Genomic DNA, 16,251 nt, shown 5'->3' with positions numbered 1-16,251 from the left:
AATCGAGAAAGTGCAATTGGTCACGACGCAGGAGGGTATTGCCTGGCTTCGCCAGGATTCGAACCCTTGCCCTCTTCTGCAAATCTGCTGCGTCGTAACCAACTCACCTATGCCCCGGACTATATGATCACCTATCTAGGGGGAAGGAGTGAATAGTTGACATTAAAATTATAACTTTATTATAAGTACAATGATCACGGGTGTTGATGTGTGTTTGACTATTCATGTTAACTATAGATGATGCAAAAAATAATAATAAAATAAATATGGATAATGTTAAAATATGATTTAATATGGTTCGGAAACCTTATTTCTACTTGTCACATATAACACGAGAAGTAACATGGTAAAACTGTTACTTCTACTTGTCACATATGATACAAGAGGTAACAACATAAAATTCTTGTAATCTCAACTAGAATGTTTGTTCTTCAGATATGAGATCGAGGGATGAGGTAACTCCTGTGAAATTTTCTTCTATTGACTTTGTTTTGCGTCAGTTGTTCTTGGATCCATTTTGTTCAACTGAATCGGTCTTTAACAAATCGAACTCATGCTTGTTGGAGATGTAGGGCTAAGTATTTAGTTAAAACCGAACCGAATTCATCAAAACTGAATCGAACGCTACAGTACTCGAGCACTACAGTGCCTAAGAAGCTACAGTGCTTGGGGATGTTATCCACTTGAGCTCAAACATGCGAGGATATTACTGTGCTTGGATGTCATAGTGCTCGAGGATCCTATGGTGTCGAGATGTCACAGTGCTCAAGATGTTAAACACTCGGGAACATCATCACCCTCGAGTATAGTTGCTTGAGCACTTGGGAGCGTAATTTACTCGCGCACTTGTGTCGGGCACACAGAAAGTTGGCAGGTCGAACCAACTCAATAGGTTAGATATTCATGATCTCTACGTTGACTTGCCACATGACTCCTACGTTAATCGAATCCTGACCACCATATGGCCCTTGTCGTCTCCACCACATCATTTAAGATACAAATTATACTCTTGGGTAAAGTCTTCAACTTTATCCAAGTCCTTGGGAACCTTTAAGCATTGTTAGTACAATAACAAAGGAGAATGAAATTCTTGCGATTCAAAGTTCTCAAGGAGTTTTTATAGATGTTGCCCTAACGATTCTATTTTGGTCGCCTCTAATCAACTACTAGGGCATAAATAATAATTGGGCAACCAACAACTACGTAGATAATAGATTGAAAGTTGCTGTCACTTAACTACTTAACCTTCTAGTTGATTGGATTCGGCCCCACACGATCGGCCCCACGACCATTTGTGAGGAGGTAAATCGAGAAACTACAGTTGGTCACGACATAGGAGGGTATTGCAATGGCTTCGACAGGATGTTTGAACTCTTGCCCTCTTCGCTACAAGTTTGCATAAAGTCGTCGTAACCAACTTAGCTATGTCTCAGGGGCTACTTAGTTATACTCATCATCTTTGATAATGTTGTCCAAAAATGAAAGCCCAAGTCCAAGATTACGCATCATTCATAATTTATCACAACTTTCTTAAATCTAAGCCTTCAACTATATCAATGTTTTTTAGCTCTTGAATATGATTGAGTATTCAATTAAAATCGAACTAAACTGAATTAATCGAAATTGAACCGATCGAATTTTCAAATAAAAACCAATCAAATCGAACAAATAAAATATCAAGTAATTCAATCGAAAATCGAATTAACCTAAATAACTAAATTTTTTAAGTATTATGAGAGATTTATCCATTAGTTAGAAATTTATAAGTTCACTTACTTAGAAATTTATCGATTATTTTTTATTTTAATTAATATAATTTATTCGATTTAATCGAATAAAGAATTTTAAAACTAAATTTGAACCGAATTAAATAATTTTTTAGGAAAAAAAATTAAAATTTTGAAATAAAAATTTTAAATTCTATTGATTTGTTCGATTTAACCGAACTTTTACTTACCTCTACTCTAGAATCTACTTTGTGTTAGGCCCTTAATTCTACAAATACATCAAGCTCTCTAACCTTACTTTAAAGTGGTATCCTTTGGATACATCATAAAATACAGCCTGTATCGACCACTCGGTATCTTAAATTAGCTAAGTTCTCCAAACTTGCTCAACATGCCATCTTTCACCCCTCGCCTATCATCCACATTTGTTTTAGGTATTCAAGCCATGCATTGAACTACCAAATAACCAACTTGAATACATTAAGTCATCCAACAAATCAACTTGACTGCATCAAGTCATCTACCAAATTGACTCGATTAGTTCGAATCACCAAACTCTTTTAAGTTTTTATATGCCCTTTTAAGTCTTTGCATACCTCATGCACATATCAAAATCATAAATCAAACTTGGGAGCATCACTGCACCAACATATAACACATATATATCTTAATTAAAATATAAGATTTCAAGATACAATGATCCTGATCTCCTGCATTTCAGTGTATCGCATTTCGTGTATCAAAAGATATGTTAGGGCAAGTTCAAAATTGATTTTCGATAATGGATTAGATCGTACAAATATAAATCCTTTTACTGCAAGGTTAGTATTCAAGTACTTACACAACGTACTTTTTGAATATTGAAAAACTAAAAAATAAAAGAAAATATAGAATTATAATGACATAATCTATATGTTTTATGTATATAAATAAAATTTAAAATCAATGGACATACATATCTATGGCTTGAACAATTATTGTTTTAAATATTCAAAACTATATTTTTTATATTCTAAAAATTAATAAATATATATGTAATTAATTAGCTCATCACTAAACCTAAAAGTATTTTCAAAATATTCTTAGATATAAATAAGTATATGTTCACTTGGAACCGTAGTAGATAAATCCGGAGTACAACTTATATTCAAAAATTGACTTTCAGAGTATTCATCCTATTTAAAATTTGAATCTTGATTCTTTTATTATTTCTCTAAGTGCTTTTGTCGTATGCATGGCTCTTGGATGACTAAGGCAAACCTTCATGTTTGATAAAATGCTTCAGTAAACTTGAGCTCAAAGTAAACTCTAGTTAATGCAATTCAAAGCGATCAACAATCCACCTCTTAACAAAGGGTTTCCTAGTCGGTGCGAGGTGGTCGCCTACATGGCTCGACTAGGAGATCCTCTCTTCGGATTTCAACTAGCCTTTCGGTCGACTTGCGGTGCACACCTGAGTTCCTGTTCCTTTCCAATTGGTTGTAGCACTGACGACCAATGCCTAGCCTCATTCAAAAGTCATTGTAACTTGATGTATCGATACACTATCTTTTGGCACTAGTTAATTAGAAAGCATTGACATTGTTTCGTGTCCAAATTTTAGGATTTAAAAGAATATTTTTTTAAAAAAAAATTTGTTTGAGAAAGTCTCAAGTAGAACTAAGATAAGGAGGAGAAGAGGGATAAATTCTCAAGTAGATTTAATTTACTTATTTTTTAGTTTTGATTTCCATTGAAGAGAAGGAAAGAACTATAAGCAAAAATTTAATAAAAGAAGCTATAAATGAAATGAGGAGTTTCAGTTTAGTCAGCATGAATCAGCTCCACGTCATGCCCTGCTCTTCTTGCAGCCCTGCATGCTGCTCTTGGCGGCGGCGCCGCCTCCGCCGCCTCAGAAGTCGAAGAGGACGGCGGTGCCGCACCTGGGGCAGCGGAGGTCGGCGGCGGAGAGCATCACGTACATGAGGCAGCGCGGGCACCCGCCCACCACCATCGACGCTGCCTCCTCGGGGCTCCCCTGCTCCGCCTCCGACGACAAGCACGAGCTCGGCGACGACGCCTCCTCGCTCTCCGCCGCCGCCCCCCTCCTCCTCCTCGAAGCCTCCCCGCGCGCAGGAACCAGCGACAGGTTCAGCTTAAGGTCCAGCTCCTGCCCTCTCCGGTCGCGACTCATCTCGCCGTCAAACGGATCCTCAACTGAATCTCCTGAATCAACAACCACAATTCACAATAATTAACGTCAACAAATTAAACCCAACACACTACCTTTCAGCTCAAATCAATTAAAACCTCGAAAGCTAGCCGGCCGAGGAGGGAGATGGTCGGAGGATCGCCGGAGATGCTCAAGTTTGAACACCATCGCCACCGCAAAGCTTGATATATATAAGAAACATGGAGGTGCCGGAACGAAGGGCGTTGTTAATAGGAGGAGTATAATGGATCGCTAGTGGAGGTCAACTGGTGGCAAAAAATCAAAATGGATTGGACAAAATAATAAAAAATAATTAATTAATAATAATAATAATATATAATAATAAAAATTAAGTAAGCATGGCAACCGTAACGTGCCAGGCATTCAATTTCTTCGATATTGATTTTTGTCGGTAAAAGAAAATTGAAAGGCAATAGGAATTTAAAAAATATGGTGTGGAAATTAGGGTGGAAAATAATTAGTAAATAAGTTTATATGATAAAAGTTTATTTAAAAACTTAACAATCATTTTAATAATTTAATTTATTTTAATTTTAGTTGATTATTTTATCAATTGATAAATTTAAACACGATAAAATTTAACTTGAGTTAACTAACTTATTTACCGCCCGCATCGGTGAACCGTCTCTCATCTGTTTTGTGAGCGTGTGGTTGACTTTGATTTCGTTAGATTTTTATAATCTTCACTATTTCCTAAACGATGTGACGGCTAACCGATGGCTTATATTTTTCTAATGTGGAAAAAACTTAGATCCACTCATGGCTTATATTTTTTTCTAAAAAAGGAATCCCATCCGCTCCTCTAATGTGAACAAAAACTTAGATCCACTCATGGCTTATATTTTTTTTCTAAAAATGGAATCCCTCCTCTAATGTGAAAAAAAAATCTTGATTTTACCTTTCGGTGTGAGGGATGAATAGTGTCACTTAGTGGTAAAGTGAGCTTAGTGTTTGACATAGAAATGTCGATGAAATGAGGCGGCGAGTGTCGACAGATGCAATGGTAGACGCGAGGATGCAGTTGCCAAGCACGACGACCACCGCTCCCATGCGAATAGTGGCGAGGCAAGATATAGCTAGTGTTCAAGGGTGGTGGTTGATGCGGCGGAATTATACCGTTTCTACGTGGCACATATAGTCAAAAATCAAATTGATCTATTGAGTCAAAAGTCAAGAAAAAAATAAAATTTATCCGAAGATCTATATGTGCAAACCTCGATCATCTCGGCCACCTCGATAGCTCTATCATTCGGCGCTAGGTCCCACTCGGTAGCTCTGTCACTCGGCAGCTCGGTCATTCGGCCACTCAGTAGCTTTGTCACTTGGCAGTTCGACAGCTCGGCCACTCGGCAGCTCAGCAACTCGGCCACTCGACAGCTTGGCCACTCGACAGCTCGGCAACTCTATCACTCAACGGCTCAGCAGATCGGCCACTCAGCACACTCTGTCACTCGGTAGCTCGGCCACTCTGCCACTCTGTCACTCGACAGCTCGGTCACTCTGTCAGCTTGCCCACTCTGCCACTCGACAGCTTGGTAGCTCGACCACTCTGTCAACTCAGCTACTCTGCCACTCAGCAGTTCGACAACTCAGCAGCTCGGCCACTCAGCAACTCGGCAGCTCAGCCACTCTGTTAGCTCACCCACTCTGCCACTCAGCAGCTCTGTCAGCTTGGTCACTTCTGCCACTTGGCAACTCTGTCATTCGGTCTTTCGGCCAGTCAGTCACTCATCCAAGTTTCTCAACCACTCAGCCACTCATCCAAGTCTCTCAGTTCACTCATCCAAGTCTCTCAGCCATTCATTCAGTCCAGCCTCATCCAAGTCTCTCAACGTCAAACGGAAGTAGGGATATTTAGTGATTATCGCAGAATAATCAGGGCGGTTACAAGGTTGTCAGATTTGGTCCCCTCGAATATCCTTTTTCTTCTACACATAATGCCAAAAAGAAACAAAAGCGATCAACGACCGTCAGATTTGGTCTCCTCATACACTTACATAATGATACCGCTCTAGCAAACGTGGGGAGGCCCTCTCGACGATTATATAAATCCCAAACAAGATTTTCTCAAAAAGGGGGACTCTTCTTCTTCTTCTCTGTTAACTGGTTCGACTTTCTGAACTCTTTTTCTTCTTTTTCAATATTTTTATTTTTCCTTTCATGGAATACTAATTTGAGCGTCGGAGTAACCTGCTGGACTCTCCCGGCACCATTCTCACATTCTGTTGAAGTGCATTTCAGGTCCTCATCATCCTCTCCCTCGAGCTCCGATCCGTTAGAAAGTCGCACACGTCGGATCGTTCGTTGACTGATGACTTAACCATCCACGACATCCAGTCGGAATAATGGTGACAATAATAAGATACAAAGAAAGAACATGGAAGTGGGATGAAACAATGAGCAAGTGAGGCTTTGGTGTAAGAAAAATTAGCTTAATTAAGTCACAAATTATCTTTTATTGATTAGCTTCTATAATTTTAAAAATAGTTAATTTATTCAAAATAATGTCTCGATATATATTAATATAGATAAACATATAATATTTTTTTTAAATTGTATATTATATTTTGATAAATTATTCCACTACAATCCAGATCTAATTCAGTTAAGATCACTATGAGAAGACTAATTTATATATGACAAAAGTGAAATTTTCAAACGCCACTTGTCTTGCTTATATTTAATTTATAATATTTTTTAAAAAGTTTTTTTATTGTCACTCCTCAAACTTAATTCTTAGTTCTCAGTTTAATTCCTACCTAGTATTGGCAATGGATCAAATTTTAATTAGTGTATATATCTTTCATCCTTTCTTCCTCATCGGTATTTATTATATCTATCTCTATATTCATCTTTATCTCCACTGGCTATTCAACTTTTATTTTCACTCCATCTCCCTCCTATCCTATCATATATTCAACTTTTATCCTCATCCATCCAGGATCAAATATTCTCTATATTAATAATTTTCTTCATTCTATCTAACTATCATTATTCAACAAACATATATTAGAATTAATATATGTTATTAATCATATAAAAAATATAATTGAACAAAAATAGAAGAAACATCCGTAGGTTAAGATGAGAGAAGCTGAGAAGGAGAAGGAGAATGAGAAGATCAGATTTACTTTTTATTTTTGATTTAAAAAATCTCTTCATATTCTCTTTTATTCAGATCAAATATTTGATCTTCTATTGGATTTAGAGAAAATTATCATCCCTAATTCTACCAAGAAGAATGTATCAATGGTTTAACCATTACATCATATGTTCTCCTATGAGCTTGCGCAATTGTGGTTACATCAATGAATGATCAGCTTTCATTTGATATACAAATAAATAAATGACAAGGAATCTTTTGAATTGTCATAGGCATTCATCGACTTCACTCGTTTAATTTGGCCTTTTGTGACAAAGGTTGACCTTGTTCTTGCAGTACCCCTGCAGAGTCAAACAAACAGCTAGCCGAGATGGTTTTAATTTCCAGAGGCTTAGATTTTCCCCATGTGCAGATTAATTATCACTAATCTTCTTCCTAGTTAATTATAATCTCTCATCTAAATCTTTTGGAGTTATGCTCTTCGTATTCATGGACGCCAGAACATGTACTGTTCTTTAATCATCAGAAAAAAAAGTCCTCTGTTATTAAACAACCATATGCAGCATTAAGTCTTCTTAAACTCCTCCCACCATTCATCATGATTCATTTCTATGGTGGTCCAGTGGATTGTCAATAATGTTTAGATGAACAGTGGATTCAGTAATGTGTTTGTACTATGTGTAGTTTAGGAGTGATTAAATTAAGAATGCCATGTGAGAGCCATTATGTGGGCATAAGATGATTAATTGCAGGATTAACAAAGAATCGATTCATTTCTTTGTCTGCATTAATCGGTAATGATACCTTAGATTGATCGAGCCGAGTCACCTCTTGGCCGAGTTATCAAGCCAAGTTCTTCTAGCCGAACTCAACGAGTCACAAGCACACGAATTTCCTCCCTACCTTCATGATCTAGAGGGCCTAATAGGCCACCAGTAGACATGAGTCATGATCCTCACATGATCTTTCCGCGCCCTCCACCGACATCCAACAAGATCAAACTAATTCTAAAGAGAAAGTAAAGGTTGATGGGTCGATCGATAAGTATAAGGTTTGGGTCTGAGAAATCACAATTGGCACATAATTACTGACAAAGAAGATTAGGAAAGAAAGAAAGTATCATAATACACAGATCATATGTCTCTTATTTGTCGAAGTAGTCCTCAGTCCTTCCCTTGAAGCCTATTTGTCCAAAAACGAGGGTGAGGAACAGACCAATGTGCCATGTGATCATCCACAACCTGCACAATTATTTACCCATCACTTCTTTTTTCTTTTCTGTTTTAGTAAAAGAAAAGAGCTAAATCCTGTAGCTACCAAAATTGTGAAGTGAGAGCTGGTCCGGTCGGCCAGTGAGCCAGCTCCGCGCCGATGCTCTCGAAGAACAGCCCCGTCAAGCTCTTGCCATTGATCACCGGGATGCTTGACGGCGCAATCCATCCGATCAACCCGAATCCGATCACGTTCAGGTCAGTGCGGAGCCAGTCTCTCGGAAAGCTTCAATTTACAACAACAACAATCAAGTCTTAGTACTCTTATATTATCATATATATTCACATTAAATCTTTTCAGACCTGCAGGTGAACTTCCCGGGGCCCGAGGTTGGCTTCTGCTGCAGAGAGACTCTTGCAGCCACTTGAGGCTTCAGGAAACCTGTCCATTTAGAATTAATTAATTATAGTGTCGTGGAACTATGAACCGATCAGTGAACTCGAAGCTCGATTACCATTGTTCAGTGATGGAAGAGCCAAGCCTGTGACAGAGGAGGTCGCTGCTGCCATGGCTGCGCAGTCGTTTCTGTTGCAGATGACTGATCGGTAGGAGTGAGAAATTGTGTGTATATAGAGAGCTGACAGGATCCACCGCAGGTAGAGTGGCGAATGGGGACAGGACATGTGGATGCATTGGATAAGATAGATTGCGTTTATAGATTTGGATATATATCCTTAGTCCACGTAGGATTTCAGAAGATTTCTTATGCCACAAGTGGAACAAGGATTTATCTACTCAGAGGAAGTCGATCTACAAATCCCTTCACTCGCTGTCTTGGATTATAAAGAGTCCAATTTATATTCTAAGCCTAAACTTATGTCTAATTCTTTAATCGAGTGCTTCTTTAGACCTTGAATCATGGTTAGAAAGTTAAATTTTTATGATCTTAACTTGAAGATCAAGGTGGGAAAATCTCTAGATGGCCACTTTTGTCCTCCTGCTATATATATATGGCGGCCCCTTCCTAATACCTGTTGGTGGCTAAGCTAAGGCCACATGAAGGAATGGATCTTTTTAGTACTATCTCAAGTGATCGGATGATAAATCACGAAGGACTTCGTCCTAGCTCAGTGTCTCATTGTATGAGAGGGTATGACATCCAATTGGATATTTTATATTTGTTGAAAATCGATCTCTAAATTTTATTATAGCAGTTCTCATACATGAAGTATCTAAGCCAATTCGTGGGAGTAAAGGTTATTCCATTTCAGCAAAAGATGAAATTCACCATCCTAACAACCCCACCTGATCATCTGTAGGGAGGTAAATCGAAAAGTTACAGTTGACTACGACGGAGGAAGACATTGTCTCAGTTCGTCGATATTCAACTCTTGTCCACTTCAGTAATTCTGTTTCATCGTAACCAACTCAACAAAGATTATTCAATTCTTGAACTCTTTGATGACTCATTACACGTTATTGAAGGCTCAATTAAAATGGTCAAGCTAGAAAGAAGAAGAAAGTATTTAATACTTTGATTAAAGAGGTCAAAGTTAGGATTGCAATTGGAATGTCCTTGAAAAAAATGATGATAAATCTTAGTCAGTCTCATGGACTCAATTTCTGGGGTGGCCGGTCCGGTCACACGGAAGTTTCCCACCGATCATCAGGGTAAATCGGGAAGTGCATACGACGGTCAATCCAGATGCCCAGTATCCTTTGATTACGTTCCCCATTTGGAAGAAAATTCTTACAAATACGCCGTAGCTGGGGATTGAACCGCGGGTCCATGAGTCACAACCCGAATGTCCTACCGTTGCACCATTGCCCCTGCATCGACTTAATTGATTCGGGAAACCAAGGTGATTTGGCTCCGAGTGTTCAAAAGGGTGAGACTTGATTCGACGTCGTTACGGAGGACTTCCATCAGGTCCTAACCGAATCCCCCTGATTCAGCCTATAAGACTTGATTCGGGGTTGAGGTGCTGGAGGATTCGGCTCGATCCGGGCTTTATGAAGCTCCGGGCCAGACCCGATAAACTGCTCTCGGACTTGACGAACCGCGACCCCTCTCCTTACAACCATAACAAATGTAATCAATTGGTATTCGAGTCTTAAAATTATCACACAAAGGAATGTTTGAATCCCTTGAGTTCATTTTCTTAAGAAATAAATTTCTCCCGCTAGGAAGTCACTCAGTATCATAATTTATCATCCTTTTACAGGCTTTAGGGTAGACCATGGAGGAGCACCTAAGGTGAGTATTATCACATTTTTACCACACGGAATTAGATAAGTTAATCCATTTTCCAATGTTTAAATTAAATGAGTTGTTATAAATTAATTTATAAATTGTTTCCTGCAGAGGGAGGGAGAAGGCGCAATTGGAGACTGGAGAGGGGCCTGGAATGGAAGTCTGGAAGTGGTGGTGCTGTCGTTGGTAGAGGAGGAGTGGGGTCCAGAGATTCCAGGCAATTTGTAGGGCCCGTCGGATGGCAAACCGAGTGATGGCACGGAGGACGAGTTTCTTTCTTCATCATCTTACGGAACCGCCTAAGGGAAATTTCAATATTTCCCATTTGAGGTACTTTAACTTTTATAATATTAAAAATATATAACATATTTTAAGTATATTATTCCTTTTTTTAATGAAATAATTAGGGCATTCACAATGCAAGGACGTTATAATGTCTTCCACCTCATTAAAGAGCATAGGATCCACTACCACATATTCATTATAATACCATATATTTTTCATCCACATTCCTATTAACATTAATATTCATTATTTATGGATCCCACCATCCACTCAATTATCTTAAAATTATATATATTTAATAAATATATTTTAAAAATATTTTAAAATATTAAAATTATTATTATTATTTTAAATAATAATCTTACTTTTAAAATAATAATTTTATTATTTTTAAAAAATAATATTAAAAAGTGAGTGTGTCTTATTATAATTAATAAACGATTAAAATTACAAAGTTGAGAAAATAAAATTTATTTAATTTATAATTTTAAAATAGCCGTTAAAAAACTAACCATTTTATTTAATTTTTAATTTTAAAATTTATAATTTTTTAATAAAAATTTAAACTAACTGTTAATAGCCGTTAAAATTAACCATTTAATAAATATATTTAAAAAATAAACAAATAATTTTAAAAAAAAAAAAAAAGCATGCGAGGTGGGTCAGCGTGGCCCACCCCGCAATCCTTTAACGCGTTCAAGAGTTTGAACGTGTTAAAGGCTTTTAACGCCCCACATCAGTGTGGGGCATTATAACACCGCCGTTGAACGCGTTCATCGCGCGATGAACGCGCGTTGCAGATGGCCTTATATGTCTTTTAAATTTTTACCCTATTTATTCAAGTAATTTTTTACTCTATTTATTTAAAATTTTTGAGCGTATAGATATATTAAAGAGATTTATATAAATATATTAATTTTAATTTAAAATGATTCAAAATTTAATATATTAATTTAAATTTTAATAAGGATGAATGCATTAAAAATTAATTTTTAAATATGTATAAAATTGTATTTTAAATTTATTCGATAGATAAAGATTTAAAAGAAGAGATTAGCTACTTTCAAAATTAACAGGATAAAATTTGAATATTTAAATTATAATATATATATATATATATATAATTGGAAGATTTATTTTTTAAAAAATATTTTTTTATTAATCATCAAAATAATAGTTGGAATTGAATTAATTATATTATATATTATAGTATTTTAATTTAACTTGGCGCAACAAAATAAGAGAGAACTTTTATATCCTGTGAAAATATCTCATATTAAAAATAGACCGGTCAAGTTATCCGGTCCGGACCGGTTCGATCGGATCCTGCTTAAGTTAAGGGTTTGGGGGTTTGATAGAACCCTATATAACGCTCTCGCCGAAACCCTATCCTCTTCCCTGTCTCGCCGCTGCCCGCCGCCCGCCGCCCCGCCGCCCGCCGCCCGCCGCCCGCCGCCCGCCGCCCGCCGTCGCCCGCTGCGTCGAGCACCGAGAAGCCTCTTACTCCGGGAAGATGGGGAAGACGTCGTACATGAGGCTCAATGGGAGCCGCCATTTCCGGCAGCGGCTCCTCCTGGCGACGCTGTCGACCAACGCAATTCTCATCGAAGACATCCGCTCAGATGAAACTTCTCCAGGGCTTCGGCCCCACGAGGTCTCCCTGCTCCGCCTTATTGAGAAGATCTCCGACGACTGCTCCGTCGAGATCAACGAGACAGGTCCGTCCGTGAAATCCTGTCTTGTTCTATTAAACGTCTTTGATTTCCAGAGATTTTTTTATTGACAGTTGGGATTGATTTCTCTGACAATTTTGCCTTTTTTTGCTTTGGGTAGGAACGAAACTGAGATATAAGCCGGGAGTTTTGGTCGGAGGCAAGTATTTGGTACATGACTGCGGTCTTAGTCGTTCCATCGGCTACTTCCTTGAGCCGCTGATCTTGCTGGGCTTGTTTGGGAAGAAGCCCTTGTCTATTACGCTTAAAGGTTAACTCTTTGTTTCTTTCTCTTTTCTATGTATACTCTCTAAGGAAAAGTGCAAGTAATTGTATCTTTCAACTTGCTGCTGCAAAGCAAACATCTTTCTAGAATTTGTGCTAGGAGCAAAATAATTATCATGTATTGGTAATGGGCCCTTAGTTCTTAGCTTCCTGCAACTTGGTTGATGCACTAGCCTTGTGTTCCTTATGAGCCAAAAGTTTAGTGCCATCTTCTGCTCAGGAAACTAGTTGTAGATAAGATTTTATTGGCTAACTCCACTGGTTCAAATCTTGCCAGAATTTTGTTGCATACTGATATAATTCGATAAGTTAAATTGTGATAATTGGACCAAGGCAAATCAAACCTGCAATTTAATTATATAACATTGCAAATGAACAAAAGGTCTCCCATGTACTGGCAGCACTAAAATTGCATCTATATAGTTTTGAAAGTGCCATCAATTTTAGTTCCAAGCTCAAATAAACACCTGGAGAGTTGCATTGGGCTCTAACAACCAATTGACAATTAGGCAAAGAACCTTATCCTTTATCAACATGAAGTTTATATGAATTTGTTCTTAGGGTAGCACATCACTTGTTAACGGACAAAACGTTTTTACTAGTAATGTAGTCTGAAAGAAGGAAACTTCAGCATTGAGCTCAACCCCATAGCAAATTAGGCAAACTTGTGGATTTTGTTGTTCATTACCAATACTCTAGAATCAAATGTAAGTATTTGGTTGTGCTATTTCATGAACTTAAGAATCCTAGAAAAATAAAAATACCCTAAAGTAATAACATTGCTACAGCATAGATATTTGACAAAGAAAGATACTGAGTTGTTCCGAGATTCATTTGGCTAATAATTGCACTGTATGCTCGTGTTTAGAGTTGTTATCAATTCCATCCTTCAATTTAAAAGCATAGCATAAGGATCATTTACTGGTCTTAGTTGCATCTCCTGTATTCAGTGCCTTCTTAAGCTCAGAAATGCCTACCAGGTAGTGTCCTATTTTTCTCGAATCGGCAAAGTAACAGTCACTGGATGTAGAAAAAGGTAAATTTAAGGGAAAAAGTTTGACAAGTTTTTTTGTTGATAGTATTCTAGGATCTTTTCAAACCTGATTTAATAATACAACATTGAATCTTTATGGACCACCGGGTTAAAAAGTGGGAATCACAGTGTATAATCTTTTAGTTAGAAACTCCAGCTCTACTAAACAACAAACTAGAATAACTTAAAAGATACAGCCTATGTCCTTTGTTAAAACGTGACATCACATATTGAAACATTTGTTTTTTCACAAGTTAAATTATCAACCAATCTGTATCAAGGCTATTTCGAATACTTGTATCCCTAAAAAAAAGAGTATAGTTCATTGAATGCTTACTCATTAATTAATGATCCTAATCATATCGTGTGCTTTGTTCCACCATCAACCATGACAAAAAGAAATGTATACCATGACTACCTATATTGTATTTGGTTAAGTGCCCATGAATCTTTTACAATGTTTAATGTGTGACTAACAATGTATGGTGATCTATTTTGTGAAAAAAATACATCATGATAGTTTTCCTTTTAAATAGGAATTACAAATGATTCTAAAGATCCTTCTGTTGATACCTTCCGTACGACAACACTGCATATGCTCAAGCGATTTGGTGTTCCATTAGAAGGTTTGGAGTTGAAAATTGTGAATCGAGGAGCTCCTCCCCTTGGTGGTGGTGAGATTATTCTAGGAGTTCCAATTGTCCCAACCAGCTTAACTGTGAGTCTTGATAAATACATAAGCTGTGTAGTAATAAATCATGCCTCTTATTTGTTAATTTACAAAAAATAAAACATGCAGGCAGCCCATTGGGTTGATGAAGGAATGGTCAAGAGCATCAGAGGGGTGACATTCTCAACACGAGTATCTCCTCAAATAGGTAGTCGAATGATATATGCAGCGCGTGGAATTTTCAATCGCTTCATTCCTGATGTTCATATTTTTACTGACCATAGATCAGGACCATCTGGTGGAAGGTACAATTATATATATTCTTTCTACTAGTAACCCTTTGTTTGCCTAAGTACATGATATCATTTTTATGATAGTTTGTCAAGTTCTTGGATATGCATGTGATTTTTAATTCAGAATATTTGTTAAATTCTATGCAGCACGTGAAATTTGGAAGTTATTGTGCTAAAATATTCTCTTTCTAAGTAATGTTAAACCATCAGATCAGGCTTCTTATTCCTTCAGTCATCTAGCTGTAAACATCAACAATAAGAAGATGTGAACTTTCACCTCACAACTATTGGTTTGGTTTTGATTTCATTGGAAACTGGTATTTTTGACCTCACAACTATGGAGTGACTGCAATTTGGCTGATGAATGGCACATTGATGTTGATAGTTTATTGGCAGATAATGAGATAGAATTGTCATTTTAGTCTTGGAATCCAACAGCCCAAATCCATTAGCTTAGTTGTAATAGGCTGACAGGAGAACAGTTTAGGACTTGATCACTTATCAGTTTAGTCAATGCCCACTTGATTGCACCCAATCGATGATGCTCTGCCCTAACTAAGCTCACGTTGGCATTATCTTGCTCGTGTCCTCTTAAGTCACTCTCAATGTTTTCCAACCAAAGTGAATCTCAAGGGAACTTACTCCAAATAGTTCTTTTGAGCTTCGGTGTTTGAACATGGACTATCTAGCTAGCTCCTTTTTTTTTTGTAAAAAAAATTGTTCTTGTGGATGTTTGTTTTTAGTTTAATTCTCCTACATAATCCACCTCGCAGATCGCCAGGCTACGGTGTATCATTAGTTGCAGAGACCACTACTGGCTGCTTAATTTCCACAGATATTGCAATCAGCCATCCAAAACCTGAGGACATGGATACCATGGAGGATTCCTATGAGAAACCAGAGATGTTACCTCCTGAGGATGTTGGTGTTCAAGTTGCTTCAATGTTGCTCGGGGAGATAGAGCAGGGGGGCGTTGTCGATTCCACACACCAGGTCTACTTCGCTACTTCCTCCTCATAACAATCCATCACAACATTTGCTAAACACAGCGAACAAAATCGGAGAACAATTAGAATAACTGCCATGCTCTTCAGAGTTCCTTTCACAACTGCAATTAAGCTTTTGTTTTCCCAGATCTGTGGACTGACATGCCTTTTAATTGTTACTCAGGGTCTTCTCTTTCTCCTCTGCGCTCTCGGCCCTCCAGACGTATCCAAAGTTCGCGTGGGGAAGTTGACACCGTACGGTATCGAAACACTTCGCAACATCAGAGATTTTCTAGATGTCAAATTTGTTATAAAACCAGATCCAACTACAAATACCGTGATTCTGAAATGCGTCGGGTGTGGAATGAAGAACCTATCGAGAAAGGTTGCATGAACTGCTAGTTTTTGCATTGAGCATCACCAATTCTTCAACGTGTATCGTAACCATTCTCCTAACGATTGTCTAATGAGCTTTACAA

The 16,251-nt window shown here is 37.7% G+C and overlaps 3 protein-coding genes across 3 annotated transcripts; 1 reads left to right on the top strand and 2 right to left on the bottom strand.

Annotated features, from left to right (window-relative positions):
* Positions 1 to 3,564: 3,564 nt before the first annotated feature.
* LOC141835661 (protein GL2-INTERACTING REPRESSOR 2-like) lies at positions 3,565 to 3,916 on the bottom strand. The gene has a single exon (XM_074723030.1). It carries the CDS (start codon positions 3,898 to 3,900, stop codon positions 3,619 to 3,621), a length of 282 nt encoding a protein of 93 aa, XP_074579131.1. The 5' UTR covers positions 3,901 to 3,916; the 3' UTR covers positions 3,565 to 3,618.
* A 4,128-nt stretch (positions 3,917 to 8,044) lies between these two features.
* LOC141836277 (photosystem I subunit O) lies at positions 8,045 to 8,849 on the bottom strand. Its single transcript, XM_074723722.1, has 4 exons — positions 8,769 to 8,849; positions 8,617 to 8,695; positions 8,360 to 8,539; positions 8,045 to 8,283 (listed from the first exon to the last, which is right to left on the bottom strand). The coding sequence occupies exons 1-4, from the start codon at positions 8,821 to 8,823 to the stop codon at positions 8,187 to 8,189; spliced, it is 411 nt and encodes a 136-aa protein (XP_074579823.1). The 5' UTR covers positions 8,824 to 8,849; the 3' UTR covers positions 8,045 to 8,186.
* A 3,406-nt stretch (positions 8,850 to 12,255) lies between these two features.
* Positions 12,256 to 16,243, top strand: LOC141836319 (putative RNA 3'-terminal phosphate cyclase-like protein). Its single transcript, XM_074723784.1, has 6 exons — positions 12,256 to 12,511; positions 12,627 to 12,776; positions 14,360 to 14,541; positions 14,623 to 14,798; positions 15,560 to 15,779; positions 15,957 to 16,243. Exons 1-6 carry the CDS (start codon positions 12,307 to 12,309, stop codon positions 16,164 to 16,166), a joined length of 1,143 nt encoding a protein of 380 aa, XP_074579885.1. The 5' UTR covers positions 12,256 to 12,306; the 3' UTR covers positions 16,167 to 16,243.
* Positions 16,244 to 16,251: the final 8 nt, after the last annotated feature.

This window comes from Curcuma longa, chromosome 10 (genome assembly GCF_044706935.1).
Source record: "Curcuma longa cultivar G26 ecotype Majalengka, Jawa Barat chromosome 10, ITB_CL_G26_1.1, whole genome shotgun sequence".
NCBI lineage: Eukaryota > Viridiplantae > Streptophyta > Magnoliopsida > Zingiberales > Zingiberaceae > Curcuma > Curcuma longa.
Note: the sequence above shows the minus strand (reverse complement) of the source record. Positions and strands in the feature narration are given on the sequence as shown.

Bases quoted from the DNA above. Each gene is read 5' to 3' on its own strand.
- LOC141836277 (XM_074723722.1), bottom strand. From the start codon at position 8,823: ATGGCAGCAGCGACCTCCTCTGTCACAGGCTTGGCTCTTCCATCACTG. The intron at 8,696-8,768 runs GTAATCGAGCTT...CTAAATGGACAG, and splicing joins TCTTCCATCACTGAACAATG to GTTTCCTGAAGCCTCAAGTG. The intron at 8,540-8,616 runs GTCTGAAAAGAT...TGTAAATTGAAG, and splicing joins CCCGGGAAGTTCACCTGCAG to CTTTCCGAGAGACTGGCTCC.
- LOC141836319 (XM_074723784.1), top strand. From the start codon at position 12,307: ATGGGGAAGACGTCGTACATGAGGCTCAATGGGAGCCGCCATTTCCGG. The intron at 14,542-14,622 runs GTGAGTCTTGAT...TAAAACATGCAG, and splicing joins TTGTCCCAACCAGCTTAACT to GCAGCCCATTGGGTTGATGA. The intron at 15,780-15,956 runs GTCTACTTCGCT...ATTGTTACTCAG, and splicing joins TTGTCGATTCCACACACCAG to GGTCTTCTCTTTCTCCTCTG.
- LOC141835661 (XM_074723030.1), bottom strand. From the start codon at position 3,900: ATGAGTCGCGACCGGAGAGGGCAGGAGCTGGACCTTAAGCTGAACCTG.